Source organism: Paralichthys olivaceus, chromosome 11 (genome assembly GCF_024713975.1).
Source record: "Paralichthys olivaceus isolate ysfri-2021 chromosome 11, ASM2471397v2, whole genome shotgun sequence".
Taxonomy (NCBI): Eukaryota; Metazoa; Chordata; class Actinopteri; order Pleuronectiformes; family Paralichthyidae; genus Paralichthys; species Paralichthys olivaceus.
In genome coordinates, this window is record NC_091103.1 from 16,173,293 (window position 1) to 16,191,897 (window position 18,605).

Below are 18,605 nucleotides of genomic sequence, written 5' to 3' on the forward strand. Positions count from 1 at the left end.
CAAAGGGTTCTCTTAAGTGCTACTTACCCGGTGAGCTGTAATGTAGAAATGTATTTCTCTTCTGACAGCTGTGTTTCTATATGTATGAACTTGACTGTCTGCATGAATCCATCGTATATTAAGCCCCTGTTGCATGCCCCCATTTGAGAACATGCTTGTTTGCATATTGCATTGCTTATGCATAGTAGCCCCAAATTACAAATATCAGACTGCCAGACTGTGAGTAGAGAAGTAAATTATTCCTGCAGTACAAGTGCTACTTATTCTTTTGTTATTCAAAGCATATCTTTTCTTTTGTAAGAGAGTGACGGTAATGGTCCTTACTACTTAAATATATCACGGACGAAAGCAGATTGTCTGTATTAGAGCCTGACCCACATCATCAGGTACCTTTCACAGATGTGCATTTATGTTTAAATGTTATATTCTCTTCAAGTTGAAAATATTTAGCTGTGTTTGCTATTAGATTTTAGTTATATTTCAAAAAGGTTTTTAGTTCAACTGTAAGATTGCAGCCCTCATAACATTTCTTTGTCATAAGGGTTTGATAATGACATCCTTTTTATATATATATATATATATATATATATATATATATATATATATATATATATATATCAGCTGATATATTGGTGTCAGATATTTCTATTCCCTACCATCACCCCACCACCACATATCCCAGTTCTGTGTGTGTTTTATCTTGAGACTGCTGAACATTACAATAAATAAAACCTCTGAGACGAATATTAAAATATTGTTCAATGTTTGTATTATGTGATACAAAGGGCTAGAATCATTCAAACATGTTAAACACAGTCTACACATATTTGACAACTACATCAAGTTCAGGTTACAAATGCGTATAATAGACCATCATAACTACAGTATGTTTTAAATTGTATCTTAATAACTCTACTTCACAGAAACATGCAACGTGACAGGGAATTGAACTACATAAAATCTTCTCTTCATGGACACTATATGTGAATCTTATGTACAGGCAACTTTAAGGATGTGTTGTTCACCACTGAAATACACAACTTCTTGACTTCAGAGATGGAGTGAAAGTGGGTGACTCAACACACGGGAAGCGGGTTTTACCTTTCAGGAGCCAGTGAGGCAAATTCTGTACAATATGTCAGCTGCAGATCAAAACATTTTATGTGACTTTCAGAAGCTGTCGAGTCATGGCAGGTAACAAACAGCCCCGATGCTTGAGTTCATTTAAACCCACAATGCCGGCTTTACCCACGTACATTTTCTTTTAGTCAATTGTGGTTCAAAACATAAAAGTGCTAATTACTGGAGGATTTGCCATCGTCGGATCAATACTTCCAGTTTTCATTACAGCACATGAATTTATGGTAAATGCATTTGTGAGTAAGGATGGGTTTGACACCACACCATCACATTAGTGATTATACCAGCACAGAGGAAGTCTTTTGTCACTTTAAAGTGCTCCGCCGCTGAAAATCGAATGAACCCATGTTTAATTAAGACATAAGAGGAAGTGAGATTCCAGTCAGTCTAATTGAATGATGCTAAAAACAAATGCAACTTCTTTTAGGCAGTTTCGTTGTTAATATAAACTCATATTCGTTTATAAAAATACCTTAAAAGAAACCCACACCAGATTCTTCTCTTGATCGCTCGTGGAAAGTGTTTTCTGCTTTACTACGAAATAAGCATTTTTCTGAGTGAATAAAAGAGCAGGTAGATTTTTGTTTTGAATTTGTGTGGCAAATCAGGATTTAACGATTTGACATGGATTTCATCTGCAAAGACTCCCCTGGTCATTGTGTTATAGAGTTGAGCAGTTTTCAATATGAAAGAGTCCAACATTTCAGAAGATTAAAGTGAACCAATCACAGCAGAGGTAACTGGTCAGAGGGAAGTTTAGGTGAACTCAGTCTGGAGGTGAGAAATTGGATTCATTGCTGTAAACTTGCTGGCACAGACTAAACAGCTGGAACCACATGTTTCTTTGCATTTTGATGTCTTAAGGTTGAGCATCTCCTTCTCCCTCTTCCTTCCTAAATGATCTTGAGTCGTCTGTGTCTCTTGTCAGAGGATGCTGACCCTCTCTGTGAGGCCTTGCACATCTGCATCCTCTCCGCCCTCCTCATCGTCAGAACCCGGCTCAGGAGGAGGGGGAACGAGGTGAGCCGGGTACGGCAGAGTGTGCTCATGGGCAAACATCTGCCAGCGGCTGTCATCGCTCTCGTGGGTGATGTAACGCTCGCCAAGTTTAGTCTCCAGTTCCCGCAGGTCCAGCCACGCCTGATAGTCCTGAGGAATGAGAGACAGGAATAAACACGGGGATGGAGTTTCAGTTTTCAGGAGCCTTGAAATTAGATCAAAGTGAAAGAGGTTTTTATGTGTTTATAGTGCAACAGTAATCTGTGTGTGTGTGGGGGGGGGGGGGCAAAACTGGTCTGAGACAATTAAAAACGTTTGGAAAGTTTTGATCTGCTCTCTGGGTATTAATGTCACATTGTAGAAAAAATATTTTGAGAATAAAGTCTCAAATATATGAGAGTAAAGTTGTAATTTTGTGAACAGTCATTTCACAAGGGAAATATTAGAAGATGATCCTAGCGCCTAAGTTACACTTTAGTTTAGTATAAGTTTTACAAATAACAAAAATAAGTTGTGGCACATCAGCACCACATTATCATAACAATCAGGACTTTAAAAAGATTGTGCAAGAAATAATGTTATGACTTTTTTTTTGTTAAATTACAACTTTATTCTTATTATATTACAACTTTATACTGGTACTATTACAACATTATTCTAGATATCAAAGATTTGTTTTCCCTTTAATATTGCCCTAATACTCTGTTGTAGTCAGGAAATTGTGAAAGAAACAAGTAAAAACTAAAATAAACAAATACCACATGAAAATATGGTTCGGATGTTCTCCCAAGAGCAGAGTCCACATTACACTTAAGAACAGATGCCTCTTCTGGAAACACATTATAGTGTCTTCATCCTCCATCTCCTGTGTCTGTCCTAAAACTGACCTAAATCCAGTGATAATAAGGTTTATTTATTCTGCAGCCATCTTTCTGCTCAGTTATGAGTGCAGACTCCTCTTCCTCATAGTTGTCATTTCTTGCTATGCACACACATTTGAAGGGGATCTGCAGTACTTAAAAAGCAAAAGGTGAATTTCTGTCTGTTGCTATGAGTAGCAACAGACAGTGTCTGGCAAGCTCTCAACCAAGTGTTTGAGTGTAGTAGTTTCATATGTTGTGTGGAATGTACCTGTAAGTATACATGACTGAGACTCTTGTCCACACTGTAGCGTTTCCTCATCTTAACCTGCAGCAGATTGTTGATCAGGTCGATTGCTGAGAACACAAAGATATGAACATCCATGAAGACAAACTGTCACATTACAGGAACAAGAGCATGATGATATAAATATCAAGGTTTAACATCTGAAATCTTCTCTGCCTGTAAATAGTTGAGGTATAAATACAATGCAATGATCATAATGATCATAATGGTTACCCTGTGTTGCAGTGTTTTCTCACAGATTAAGAACATTGACACAAAAAATCTTATATTTTTATCAAACTTGTAATGACATGTCCTGATGATTTGAGAAAAACCTTCCTCATAAGTTGCCACTTTATCAAGTACACCTAGCTAAAACTAATGCAGTCTACACCCTCCAAAATAAATGGAAGCCAAAGCAACACCTCTCTAAAGCAACCAGAAATACTGCCTTTTACTCTATATACATAGTTTTTTCAATTTGTATCTTTGACCACTGAAATCTGTGAGTCAAAGTGAACACATGTGCAAAATTTTAAAGGATTCTCTTGAGGTGGTCCTAAGACAATGGTCTTTTTGCCCAAAAATCTCCAAAATCAAATAATGTATTCTTTAAATCCAATGGAACGTTTGTACCAAATTTAAAGAAATCCATCGAGGCATTCTTGGATATTGTGTTTGCAAGAATGGGACGAACCGATGGAAAACATTATGCCTCCGGTCACTGGCTGTTTGAGGCATAAAAAACTATGTACCTATGTGAGTAGATTCATTGCAGGGTTGTTGCATATAGTGCATTTATCTTAATAAGCTACAGACTGAGCTTATATCCACATCCTTCTCTATGTGTGTCCAACAACCACCCTCCCCTCTCATCCCTCCCTCTGTTTACCATCACTAGAGATCTGCTTCCAGGGGTTGGGTGGATACATGAAGGCTGCGTTGTGGATCTGGTCTTTGATTTCTTCATCCTCATTAAACGGGAATGTTCCGCTCAGGCTGACATACATAATGACACCCACTGACCACATGTCCAGTGAGCGGTTGTAGCCCTGGTTCAGCAGCACCTCAGGGGCCAGGTATGCCGGGGTGCCAACCACTGAGCGACGAAAAGACTTCTCACCGATAATGCGGGCAAAGCCAAAGTCACAAAGCTTCACCTAAAAGACAATGGCGAGTGATAGAGAGCAGGAGGGGGTTTTCAGGCTTTGACTTTTCAGCATGCAGAAATCACTGAGCTTTGAGTGTGGGTTTGTTTGCGTGTGTACCTGGGGGAAGGGATCAGCAGAGGCAAGTAGCACATTCTCTGGTTTCAGATCACAGTGAACGATGTTTTTAAAGTGCAGATGTCTCAGAGCTGCGAGAATCTACAGTTACGACCACAAACACAGGATGATCACTTCAACAGTGTGCCCAAACATCAGACGACATGTTCACACAAATTGTGCAAGTAGGTCAATGCAGCATACAGCAGCATTTTCAGTATTTTCACTCTATAATTCAACACTAGTGGTAGTGCACAACTGTAATTCTACACACAACAAATCCCCTCTTTGCTGTGACTTCCACACCTGTGTGATGAGAAACTTGGTGAGCCTCTCAGGCAGTCTGCCCTTCTCACTGGAGAGGATCATCTCCAGCATGTCACCGTGGAGCTTCTCCATCACCACAAACACTTTCTCTGGGGTCTCGAACATGCACTCCAGGTTCACGATGCCAAGGTGACGTAAACTCTGAGGGATGTGAGAGGAGGAAATAAGAAGGTGATGAAAACAGGGTGTATTTTGGAAGGAAAAAGGATCAAAGGGGGGTTGTAATAGCGAGCAAAAGAGGGCTGAGCAGTGGATGAGAAGTGACAGAAGTACGAACTGAAAGGAAAAAAAAGTGAGCTAGACACACCACAGACAGATTTCAGCACACGACAGAAAACCACAGAGGAATGTGACTCACAGACAAAGGGGAACAGAAAACTGGTTGGTTTATGCTAAATCCCAACTGTCATCATTACTCAGAAGGGCATCATTTCACTGGTGTATTTCACTGGAATCCTGCGTTTTTTAATCTGAAAAAATAAATAACCATGGAGGTGAAGGGGCAGTAAAGAGACAGATGGCTCTGCGTGTGTCTCCATCTGCTGGTGAACAACCTACTCTACATGAGCAGAAACCAGAGAAACCCAACCGACAGGGCAAGGAAGTGTAACTGAATTTCATGAAGTTCATCTCAAGTCATGTTGACTTTCCGTCATCTTAACAACTGAGATCAGTATCTAAACTTTAGAGCCTATATTTGATTGAACAGTGTGCTATTTGTTTGTTTGTTGTGTCACTAAAAAATTAAATATAAATATCAAACAAAAATAAATTACAAAAGTCTATGGAAAATCGAAAATGATTTCTTGAAGCATAGGACGCAACTGCAGAGGCAGTTATCAGATAACTCTGTCCTTTGGGATATTGGTAGATGGGAATCTGGCAAAAATCCCAGGCTAATGTGTCGAAACTGAATGTCTTCCTGCATTGATAATATTGTGTTTTTCAAACACTCACATGTACTGTGAGTGTGGGGGGACGTTTCCTTGTAACCACAGAACCACTTTTTTCAGTTCATTTAATTTCTGTTGGTTACATAAATGACTGAGAGTCACAGCCCAGTGACGTCAATAAAGCCTTATCTTTGTCTCTATGAACAGTACAGTAGTAAATAACAGCATCTTTCACATGCATGTGCACAACCTAATTTACATAACTAATTTCCTATATACAGCGAAGATTTCAGGACATGTTCCAGTTGAGACTGTGTATTAAAAAAAAGAATTGATGCCAAACAGCTCAAATAACTCTGGGGAAGATGCAAATAGGTTTTTGGACAAAGACCTTGACTGTGTTGGCATTAGTATGTGTGTACAAAAACCTGGGTGCGTTTACCTGCAGTATGGCCACCTCATTCCTCAGCTGGCTCTCCTGCTTGGTGGGAAAGCGAAGTTTGTCGATGACTTTAACCGCTACGTCCCGCCCCGTCTTCCTATGTTTTCCTGATGATGACAGAAAGGGTTGGTAAAACGTTATGAACTGATCCTCACATGTAGACATGAATTGGGCTAAGTTATACACAGTTTGGGATGTACTTAAAATTGTTTTCATGTACTGTGACACTGTAGGACTCATTATAGAGTAAATGGATCAAATCAAAATTGATATTTTTATCAATGTCAAAACCTGGTGCCTGCATTACCTATAATACAACTCCACTTCCATTAGTTCAGTCAGAAATTCAGAAGTGTGAAGTGAAGATTAGAGCAGATCTGACAGTCTCCATACCTCCATACACTACTCCAAATTGCCCAGATCCCAGCACCTCATCAGCAAAAATCTGGTACACTGTTCCAATATCCTGTAGGAATATGTTGAGTTCAGTCATTATCATTCTCTGTGTGTAAATGTATTTCAAGATTAAAGGAAATTGATAACAATGCAAAAAATAAAGTCATACCACATTTTCTTGGATTTGACTGTTGGACACTGATATGCTGATAGAGGCTTGTCCTATAAAAAACAGGGACAAAGCAGAGGTTATACAGTTTTATGACGATTCATTAATTAAGTAGCGCTCCTACTACTACTTAATACTTCAAATATACTGATGCAAATCAAGTTTTTTACATTTGGCAATTTGTTGATTAAGAGTGCCATAGTTACATAGCAAAATTACACTCATGTTTTAGAATATTTAATAGTAAATAAACCCCTAGACCGATTTCTTTCAATTGTATTTCCTGTATTAAACCAATGCTTACAGGTATTTAGATGTGTTGTTGATTGATTCAAGTCCAAATCTTGACATTTTAGTGCAAATAGTTGAAATGTACAATGTACAATGTGTTTGTCTTCTAAATATGTATTGCAACTGCCCTCTACTGGTTGAAACCCAGCTATTGCAATTGTATTTTGCTATTGGCTGATCTGGAGGCAATTAAAGAAATACTTCATGTCAGATGAATTAATAAAGTAAATAACAGCTTCCTCCATGATTTAGCGTTTCCTGAGGAACACATTTTGAGATCTGTGCAGAGGCTTTTACAAGGAACAGTGTCTCTCTCCTGATGACTGAATTACCTATGATCAGCAGTCAACACAGAAACTGCACAAAGAACTGTAAAGGCATTTTTTAACACATAGGTTATTGGCCAACACTTAGGGGTGAGCTGACATACCCACATATACCTATCTAAAATATACCACCTACATTCGGCTCAACTTACTATGAGGTGTGTTCCCCTCAGCTGGCGGCGCATCCTGAAAGATGACAGGCATGAGGGCCTGGCGAATGGCGCTCTCCCACGCCTTGGCCACCTCAAGACCAATGCCGCTATTGGGCGCCACCTGGCTAGGTGAGGGAGGGGTTTCGGGAAGAGTCTGGGGAGTGCTGGGTGTCACGGAGGGGAGGGTGTTGGGGTCCTCCCCTACGAAGTAGCACATAGTGCCTGTGATGAGCTCAAAGCAGTGGGGATTCGTGCCTTGGGGCACAAGGGTGAAGTTACCAGCAGGACGAACCTCCAGGATCTCAGACAGAGGAATCTCCTGCAAGAGGATGGACAAAAGATGGAGTCATAAAAAAATGCCCACTTCATATCAATGATTAGTGTGTAGTAAACTCTACTTACCTTGTAGTATTTGTTGGAAGTGTTGTTCTGGAACAGTATGACGCACTTACAGTCCAGACGCCAGTAGTGCCTCTTTCTCTGTTGGAGGTTGGAGGAGGGTGGGATGAGATTGGAGAACAAAGACAAGACATTGAAGAAAGAGTGGGACAGGGAGAGGATGGAGGGTGAGGGGTGGGGCATCGATCAGGGGTCAAGGTTCGCGGGTCAACATGGATGCATTTCAAGTTTGGAGGTGATGTCCAGAGGAAGAAAAGAGAGGCCAGAAGCGAAGAAGGATGAGCAGGACGGTGAGCTGCGAGACGAGAAGGTGGAAACAAAGAGAAAGACAGAAAGAGACAAAAGTGAAAGAAAGGAAAGAGAGAGCAAGTTCATGAAAAGTCTACAGAGGAAGAGAATTTTCTTTGAGGTCAAATAAATAGTGTTATTCTACATAAATGCATTCTCACAAACAAGCACGGATAGAAAAGGAAAAGGAAGTAATAAAGTCCATAAAGGCATATGATTAGAGGGGAAATGATTGCCACAGAAAAGAGTGAACAGAGAAAACAGACCAACAACAAAACTTTCTTTTACCAGTGTGTCCTTATTGCTGTAGTGAACCATCCATCCTTCTTTGATCGCTGTACTGGATCGACGGGTCGTCTGTCTCACTGACTGTACCACCCTCATTAACGGGATGTAAACACTAGGAGAGGCAAAGTGTGAGTTTGAGTTTCTGGCATTCCTCTAAGAACTTGAAGATTTTCTTTAAACGTCAGCATTTTCTTTATACCTCTGATCGCCACTGGTTCCGTCCTGGTTGTTCTCAGGAGAAAAGGACCCCGGGATGCTGCAGGACTCATCTGAGTCATCCATTGATGACTTGTCCGAGGTGTCGTAGTCACTGGTGTAGTCCATGGGCACCTCAGGATCGGCACTGGGACTCAACATATCTGAGGCAGAGAAAAAAAAAGAGAGAGGAGGTTGAAAGGAACTTCATTCAAAGTTACAGTGTGCTAAAAATGCTATTAGTAAGCAGAGTACTGGCTGCATGAGTACAGAGCAGGAATGATACTCACCGCAGTTACTTCTGTTGTCTGAGAAGATAAAAACATCAGTGCCAGTGAGTTTCGGTCTTGTTAGGTTTGATATATCTCATACAGTTATTTAAGTTCTCACAATGGAATCGTGCAGATGAGTAGTCAATGCTTTCATCAAATCAGTGCAAGGTTAAAAGAGTCATAAACAAACTTGACGGATTGATATCTTTCCTCACCTCCGATAGTTTCTCCGAGGCAGTCATTTGGAACCTTGTATGCGCAACGTTTATGGCAGTTGAACTTGCAGTCTGAGAAAAATAAAACACAAATCATTCTGATCAGATTCCATGTAATCTGATGAGTTTTAGCTCATATTCTGCATCACACTGGACATCCTCAAATGGGATTCTGTTGCCTGTGCTCACCTTTGCACTGTAAGCCCTGCCTGAACAGTCCTCGGAGAAGCCTCTTGCAGTACTGGCACACGGTCGGACGTGTGTAGGAGTGGACGGCAAACGTGTGGGGAACCTTCACCTTGCTCATTAGGATCTTGTCCAGGTGAACAGGCCGGCCCGTGTAGAAGCGTCGGGCTTCGCTAGGAGTCCGTGGCTGAGCATAATGGAGAGGAAATAAGGTTAAACATGAAACAGATTGTCTGAGAAAATAAATAAAACACACTTTGGTAAATAACAAATTATACTCGGCCAAAGGGGTTATGTTTTCCCAGCTGTTGGTTATTTTGTTTGTTTGTAAACAAGATTACACAAAATCAACTGAATGTATTTTCACAAAACTTGGTGGAGGGAATATCTATTTTGTTCTGGTCTGTTTTAGAGAGCAGCATGAAAAAGCACCATGAAACGATGCTGTCAAATAAATGTTGCCCAGGTGAGTGTCTTTTTCACTTTACTGGTCTAAAACTGACAGGAGCAGTGTGCATGAGTCCTCTCGTACCATCTGTGTGTGTGAGCGGATGAGAGTGACGTCCTCTGTGCAGGTGGAGGCCGTCCCCACACTGTACACAGACTCTGTGGTTGAGAGCCGCAGGGACTGGCTGCTGCTCAGGGAGGTGGTGGAGAGACGGCGTTTGCGAGCTCCGCTGCAGTTGTTTGGGATGCTGAAGGCACAGCGTTTGTGGTAGTTCAGTCCACATCCTGCAGGGGACAGCGTGCATCACAGAACCAGCAGAGCGGGGCGCAGGAGAAGATGGAGTGTATTAGGTGAGTGTCACAATTCATTTCTCAGAAAAAAATGATGGACAGTGTTAAAGGCCTCACCGTCACATTTGAGCCCTTGTCTGACCAGACCGAACAGCATCTCTCCACAGTGATCGCAGAAGGCCGGGGCCCGGTAAGAGTGCACATTGAGCGCGTGGGGCCGAATTTGGAAATCTTCAAATGTGGCTGCCGCTGAAAAAGATAACAGAGATAGAGTGTGGTCACAGTGGGGTTCAAGATACGATCACATTACAGTAACTGAGCAGGATAAAATTTGATTAGATGGAAACAGGATGGAAAAAAAGATGCACAATCTTCTTTACAGTTTGAAACAATGAAGTAAAATAATCTGATAAGAACTGATTTCAGTGTAGAGGAGAGGAGAGGGGAGGACAAGAGAGGAGAGGAGAGGGCAGGAGATTACAGGAGAGGACAGGAGAGGACAGGAGACGACAGGAGACGTCAGGAGAGGACAGGAGACGACAGGACAGGACAGGACAGGGCAGGACAGGACAGGACAGGAAGAGGTTATTTACCAGAGAGCACCACCTCCACCAGATCTCCCTCCTGAATGTCACCAGCAGCTTTAACCATTTGCAGGATGTTGTTGGTGGTTGTATCATGTTTGAACAGCAAGATCTTGTCGTAAATGCCATAGAATCCACATTCTGGGAACTAGAGCATAGAAAGAAAACATGACAGACATGGATGTTAGTAAAACAGACAGAATTTTGATCAATATTATCATTTACTGTTATTATTATCAGTTATCATTTGGGGTTTTGTATCAGCAAAAAACAACAAAATCTGATTTATGAATGTAGTTCACATTAAAACTAAAAGGGAAGGAACCATCCAGCGGAAGTGGCAGAAAACAAACCATCGGATGAAACAGAACAGATTCAACATTCACAAAACATTTAAGGATAGAACATGACTCAAGATGTTTTGCTTTTCACCCTGTCAATTCAAACATTCATTCAAAAGTTCACTAACTTTTAATTTTTTATGTTATTTTTCTAAAAATATTTTTTAATTGATTTGTCAAAGTTGATAGTTTACAGTTAACATTTCTCCTTAAATAACTTAAAATTAGGCTCATCGGCAGAGGAACTTCTCAAACTTTTATATTTATATTTTATATTTATGAAATGAAATATAAACTTAAATATAAATTGCAAAAGAATTGCAAGAGAAGGGGAAATATATAAATGTACAAACACAACACAGGAATGTCTGTATGTCCTGAACTTATTCTATCATACATTGCTTTGCAAGGCACCTTAAATTACTAGCAGACAGCGCTCACACACACAAACACGCACACATTGCAACCGTTGATAAATAAGTGACAAAGGGGGAATTTCTCAAATTAACTTGGTCAATGTGGAAACTTAGACAAAGGGGGAAACATTATCCTATCTTCCCATCGGCCATAAACTACTTAGACTGACAAACACAGAAACACACACACGCTCTTCCAGGAATATGAGAGATGGAAGTGTCAGTCAGAAGCCAGCAGAGCGAGGGGAAACCCTGCTCTCCTAAATAGTTAATAATGTCGGGTTCACTTCAGTGGCCACAGGAAACAATATATACACAGCTTTAAAATTAATTTTGTTTAGTGGGAACATATGAGACAACAGATGCACACGTGCACACAATCCTCCTCCTCTCTCTTGTTGTTGTACCAGAGTAGAGATATACTATTTATCTTCTAACTTACAGGAAGGGGAACCCTGGTCTTCACTTTGGAATGACACAATGACACACACACACACACACACACACACACACACACACACACACACACACACACACACACACACACACACACACACACACACACACACACACACACACACACACCCCTCCTCACTTACCAACAGACACACCCTCCTTAGGAGGAGCATCACACCCCCGTTTCCCATCTATTCTAGTAAACACACACACACACACCCACACACACACACACCCCTCTCAGTTTCCCAACAGGCACTCCACATCACCACATCTAAAATCCCAGCCTGGCTTGTACAGCTGCCAAACTACACAGTGAGTCCACCACGCCCCATCAGTCGGCCACTGCTACTGACCACACAATCAACAGCAAGACACAAAAAGCCCACAGTTTTTTTCACAAAAATATGTACAAAATCCTCAAGGTACAGAGTTTGACATCAATTTACAATAAAGACACAGGACTTTAGCACATGAAGGAGGAATACAAACTCTTTGGGAAAGAGGTATGTAAGATGTATAAGCATCTATGATAAAAAGCCAACCAAATATGACAAAGTACAGAACAAAACAAAGATGAGAATATTGACCTTAATTATAATGGAAAGGAAATATACCTTCTCTTACAGTACTAAACAAACATTAAACTTCCAAAAACTGGGGGTTAGTTTTAGTATTAGACTAACCACAGAAATCTGACTACTATTAAAGTTGATGCAGTAAGTTGTGAGCAAGCATGTAGCCTCTTAATACATCAGCAAGTACAGCACAACAATGACAATTGTTCGGGTTTTTGACCACTAGACAAACTTAAGCCAGAATGTTTTTGGCTGTCTTACCACTTAACTCCTGAGGAAAAAATTCTGGCTCTTTCGCTAATAATTCTTCACTATATTCTTTAGCTATAGTTTGATCTTATGTTTTGGGCTGGACTATAGACTGTAAATAAAGATGGACGACCTGACTGCTACTGAAAAGTGAAGCCAAAGCGTCTTGCTACGGTATAGGTCACTGAAGTCTAATACATTTGATGCTATAAAACTGAGGCAAAAAATCATGACTGACAGCTGAGCCTGGCTGCGTGGACTCTGAATTAATTAATTAACAGGGTAAGAAGGCTAGCTATAACAAATCATTTATTTGTGATGTCCATTCAAATTACATATATTTTTTCTTCCTATGGTCAAAAAAGAGAAACTAGCAACTCAAGTTGAGCTGCCTGAACTGGCTCACAGCCTACACTTCATTAGCGGTTGTCACAGAATCTTAAGAATTCAGCAAATTCACGTCCAAAAATCCATTACTCTGAATCATTCATAAAACAAACTATCAACAGTCTGTTTCTCTTGTAGCACCTCCTGTGAATCTAGTTCAGCCGAGGCCTCTGGATTATTCAGAATAAGCCCAATTTAAGATTCTGCGTCGAATACGCAGTCCAGCGTAGCCTACGTCTAGACATGTACTCTACACAGACCCCTGCGTTGTACCCTGATGTGCACCTCCCAAAAAATCTTACTACGCGTCGAGGCAACTCAGACCTCAGGAGCTATGATTGGACTCTTTGGTAGCATTTCATATCCAGCAGACAGTATATCTGGAATCTCCTGCTTTTGCCTCACTTGGGAAGTCTTTCTTTTCTTCGTTGCAGTTCTTCAAAAAACGTTTTTGTGCTTCAATATCTATCAGCTCCAACACGATAACACTCGCCATTGTTCTGAGATCAACACAGACCCCAGAGACTTTGTAAAAATAATGTGAAACTGGAAACCGGAGGAAACTCAACACAGTAGCCTAGAAACTCTACTGCCACTAGCAATTCACCGGTATAATTGCAGAGCGATGCACACACACCTACACACAACTATGAATGCTCAAGACGGCGTCGGCCCAGTTGGTATGCAGTGTATCTGCATGGAGAGGGATGCTCATGTTGAATTTTTGCAATTTCTTTCTGTGCTGTGAGCAACACAAAAGAAATTCTGATCATATCATACAGTGGTGGAGGCAGACACCTCTGAGATGGATATCTCAAAAGCCTGCCAGATAAAACCAAAACTGTCTGCATGTCTAAATACCAAAAGAGAGCAAGAGGAAATCGGTTTTATGTAAATTAAGTGAACAGGCCTGTTAACCCCAGCAAATCACTACAAATATTTCTGTCTGTGGTTAAACTAGACAACACAGACACTAATAAGTCAAGGCTCCAAACTTTTCCTGACACCAGACTTAAAAACCCATAAGTTCTGTGACAGCAGTGAATCATGTAATGCATCAGTACCTGGGGCTGCTGCAAATAAGACCGACTGCTGCCATTTGCAATTACCAACACCCACAGAGCCCAGATCAGAGGAGACTGCCAGCTCGGCCCAAATCCACAGAAAACCCTCAGCCTAAGTCATTTGTAAACCCCATGGTGCTATTTGATTCCAGCCTCCCTGCCATTAACCCCACACTGTTACAGCCCCTTCTTGCAAATCATTGTCCTACGCCGACTCTCCAAAACGTACACAATGCACTGACCACAACTGCAGCTGTCACATCTGTGCCGACTACGAGTCTTTACAGCTCCTCTGAAAATCACAATATCCCAAATCCCCCCAAAACCACAGCTCCCTCTGAGAAAAATATGATTTTCTTCTTTTCTTACAGTTTTCAGTGAGAGTACAGTTTGGAACAAGCACTGACGCCCAACACATTACGTCTGTCTGTTTGTCAACTTGGTGAAATGCAATTACATAATCATATCTGTGTGTTTATGTGCACACTGGATACGAGGGTAGAGGTCAGGGGTTTACTGTTGCAGCCGACTGTGTGTGGGAGTACAGTGTGCAGACAATGAGCTGGTCATATTATCATATGTACTGTGGTATAGAGTAGTGTGGTTTGCCTGGAGACAGGGCTGTGTCCCTGGCTGCTTTCTTTGGGTTACCAGGGATCAGGTTACTCGGCGTCGCCTGCACTATTCCTGCAGCTCTTTGGGCCAATGAAGCCATTATGACTGAAATGAATTATGGACTCAAGGTTTGCTTTAACCCAGCCCCTCCATTTGTTTCCCATCACTCATTTCCACCTGATTTCTGTCTTATACTTTTCTTCTGGGCTGTCCAGCCTTTTATTCTTATTTGGTCTCGTATTCTGTCATCTTGTCTGAGTTTAACCTTCCAATAACACTGTCCACTATGTGGTCCACTCCCTTGCTCCCAAGCTGATTTAATGTAAAGTACAACCAGTAGAGCGTCCTGACCAATGCAACAGGCCAGAGAAAATGATACATACAGCATCTTGATTTTCTGTTCCCTGTTGTCCGTCCTATGTGTAATGTGACATTTAGTTTGCCTGTTCTGTTCTGGGCATGATGCAATTACTTTAAGTGGAAGGAGAATGAGTCGAGAGCAAATTAATTAAACAGTATAAATAGAGAAAGACAACTTTAAAGAGTCTGTATCTCCATTTCCCCATCCGTCTGCATTCATGTACATCTGTGTATTATTCTCTAATTCATTTTGAATATGGATGTATTAGCCTCAGCAATATTATACCTCAACAGAGGTTTATTGAGTCTAATCATTTGGCACATTTTATATCAACCTATTGGATGGGTTAGTATTTTCATAAACCATTTAGGAAAATTAGACAGAGGCACACATTGATGCAGACATGTTGCCTAGTGTTTGATACCTGTCTGCAATGAGCCATCAAACTCACATGCATTTTGAATTCTTATTCAAACAGTGATAAATTTAGTGATAAATAACCATGTCTCTAACTTTTCCACAGATGCAGCATCACTTCGCCGACATGCTAAACAATGGCAATGGCTTTCTGTATGTGCCGTTGCTGCTGTCAGTAAGTAAGAGCAAACAACTTTGTCCAGATTACTTTATGACTCATAATGAAAAACAAACACTATCACAAAAGAATCTCAACATTCGGAATAACAAACAAAAGAAACGATACCGTTGACGTTTTGTGAACACATCTTTCTCGTCATATCAGCGTGATGTCATGGCATAGGGCTTTTGTGAGAGAAATTCTAGCTCAGAAACATTGTATTTAAACACACAAGACACATGTGATATCACGGCGCTGGCAGCAATTTTACATTCTCTGTGTACGCCTGGTCGTATGACTCAGGTCACGAGCACGGAGGTAGTGATTGGGGTGTTTTGTCTGAGGTGCGGCAAGTGCAGACAAACTGGAACATTTCTTGTAGAACTGCAATTATGATGATCTCTGGTTTTATTTGCTCAAAGACAAATCAAGATAAAACTAAAATATCTTGGTTGTGCAAGAAAAACAACAGCAGCAACATTTCAGCGACAGGTTAGCATCCCCTCATCAAAGCACTGATGCATGTATGCAAAATACAACCAGCACTGATGTCCAGCAAAGTCGGTTTCAACCTCCAGGGCTCGTCGAGCGGTTGTAGACCTGAGCTTAATATAGACTGTTTTTATATAAAGATGTTGTGTGAAGAATACAAAGACTTTTATGTCCTGCTGAGAAAGCCAGCTTGCTTCTGCTTTTCAACCCCCCCCCCCCCCCATCATTTCCCCTCCGGCAGCTCAGCCACATTCGACCAAGCTGCACAAACACACACACACTCAGAAAAACAAACAAAGTCATCACCAGGTTTACACATCAGTAAGTTTAGGATACTTCTCAATGAAGCAGTAAAGATCAAGGCTGCATTTTGTTTCTTCTAATAAAATAAAGAGGTGTAATTTGCATCATTGGTTGACATTTCATTTGTTTATGACTTCAGTTTGTGGATGCAAAATGGCAAAATGAAAGCCACTGTAAATAGAAAAAATCCCAGATAGCCCAGCACAACACTTGGGATGTAATTTATACTCTAACCAACAGCCCAGTCAGCTATCAGTGGCTGTTGCTGGTGGTTTCTTCAACATCAGCATGTTGACATGTTTTTCGGCACATTAAGGGAAACTCCACGCAAACTCCATGAACTCACTAAGAAAATACTTTTCTGTTGGCCTTAAGGAAGAGGCCTCCACTCCATAAATATCTTGTTTGATATTTAAGATTCTGTACATATATTATATATATATATATAAAAACATAATTTTTACTAACTAAGAAGTAACATTAGCTGCATTGTATCAGTAGTTACTTTTGCAGTGTTATGATTAGCATTAGCAAAATAGTGAGTGTTAATGTTGTCAGTTACCTCAACAACACAGGAAACTGTGAGCATGTGGTTTATAGATCTACAAAGGTGTAAAGTATACAAGGGGTATAAACACTGGCATGTTAAAGTCATATAAGGTATTTGCCATGGCCACAGAAAATACACAAATCGTGATGATGATATCATGTTTGAAATACTGCAATTACAGGTATATATGAAGTTACTATTTATAATGAAGAATATTATAGCTATTATAATTTAAATTTTTATTCAAAAATTGAACATTTTTATCCCAGCAGATTAAATTGGTATGGCACTCACAGCTCAAGTGGCACATTCTGTAAGGTTTTACTGAATTGTTAGTTTTATCAGTAGGTCAGTAGAAGTTAAGAATCTAAATAATCGTCCATGGTACCTTAAAAAAAGAGGTGGGAGACTGAGATATCACAGAATAATAGGATCTGGATTTGTGTTTACACAGCACCTTACGACTCAGAAACACTCCAAATGAGAACAGCACATGGCCAACGACTGAGCATCAGCACGGATAAAATACAAGACATGCTGTGTATGACACCTCACAGTGTAGCTGTGTAAACACAGTGACCTCTACAGCCTTACATGGGTCTCCATGCTGATGTGTTTCTGCAACAGAGGCCGGTTATCACAACAGGAACCTGATCGAGCCATTTTATAGTGAAGAGGAAATGTGCTGCATCCCTTCAAACAACAGACATTGTTTGAACATCCACGTCTTACTGTGCAACAAATCATACACCCTCCTGCTCACGTGCTTATGCGCACATTCACCTTCTCATGTTCACAGTTTCATGGATCATTCATTGTATTTATGCTTTTGTATTTGCATGAACCATCCTTCTCCTTAAGACACAAACCCTAATTGTTGGACCATAACTGCCTCAATCCTTGTTAACATGTCAGGCACGGGACTCAGAGAGAACCACCCTACCTTTCTGCAAGTGATAAGGTGTTTAATGAGGGGTTGCTGTGGAAACCGACACGTAAAGACGTCAACGGTGTGCCCTCATTTGCTCCTGACAACAACTTGGCCGCAACGCAGGAATTTTCCCTTTGTGCTGACAGCGTTAGCAATGGAACAAATGTGTTGCAGACCCGGTACTTTATTTTTATCACCAATGAGGTCACACAGTGACGGAGAGATGGAGCAGGCGGCAAAAATGACAGCAATCCCTGCCCTCCCTGTGCCCTCAGTCACTGGCAGAACCTGAGGTGTTAAGTTGGAGCGCTCACATCAATAATCACAGTGAGTGAGAGAGGGAGTGACCGTAACCGTAGTAGGAGGATCTTGAGTTAAGTAATGTGCGTGACGTCAGCAAAATGCTGGGCTTGGCAGACACAAAGAAGAAAGACGAAAATCAATAGAGAAAGTGTGTGCACAAGGAACTAGAGCAGCAAAGCTACATGACGAGGATGCTTTCATGACGCCACAAAACTCATAACTTATCTAAACACCTGATCTCTTTGATTATGTGACTTTGTTTGAGCAGCAA

The 18,605-nt window shown here is 40.9% G+C and overlaps 1 protein-coding gene across 1 annotated transcript in view; it reads right to left on the reverse strand.

Annotated features, from left to right (window-relative positions):
• Positions 1–752: 752 nt before the first annotated feature.
• Positions 753–18,605, reverse strand: part of prkd2 (protein kinase D2) — a 31,690-nt gene continuing 13,837 nt past the window's right edge. Inside the window, exons 2-19 of the mRNA XM_020088246.2 lie at positions 10,721–10,859; positions 10,245–10,376; positions 9,922–10,121; positions 9,393–9,576; positions 9,204–9,275; positions 9,007–9,024; positions 8,721–8,880; positions 8,522–8,633; positions 7,949–8,026; positions 7,547–7,865; positions 6,778–6,830; positions 6,606–6,678; positions 6,213–6,319; positions 4,857–5,018; positions 4,554–4,652; positions 4,178–4,445; positions 3,271–3,356; positions 753–2,289 (exon numbers count right to left, since the gene is read on the reverse strand). Of these exons, the coding sequence (XP_019943805.1) occupies positions 2,065–2,289; positions 3,271–3,356; positions 4,178–4,445; positions 4,554–4,652; positions 4,857–5,018; positions 6,213–6,319; positions 6,606–6,678; positions 6,778–6,830; positions 7,547–7,865; positions 7,949–8,026; positions 8,522–8,633; positions 8,721–8,880; positions 9,007–9,024; positions 9,204–9,275; positions 9,393–9,576; positions 9,922–10,121; positions 10,245–10,376; positions 10,721–10,859 (2,487 nt within the window). The 3' untranslated portion in view covers positions 753–2,064. The remainder of the gene's footprint in view (positions 2,290–3,270; positions 3,357–4,177; positions 4,446–4,553; positions 4,653–4,856; positions 5,019–6,212; positions 6,320–6,605; positions 6,679–6,777; positions 6,831–7,546; positions 7,866–7,948; positions 8,027–8,521; positions 8,634–8,720; positions 8,881–9,006; positions 9,025–9,203; positions 9,276–9,392; positions 9,577–9,921; positions 10,122–10,244; positions 10,377–10,720; positions 10,860–18,605) is intronic.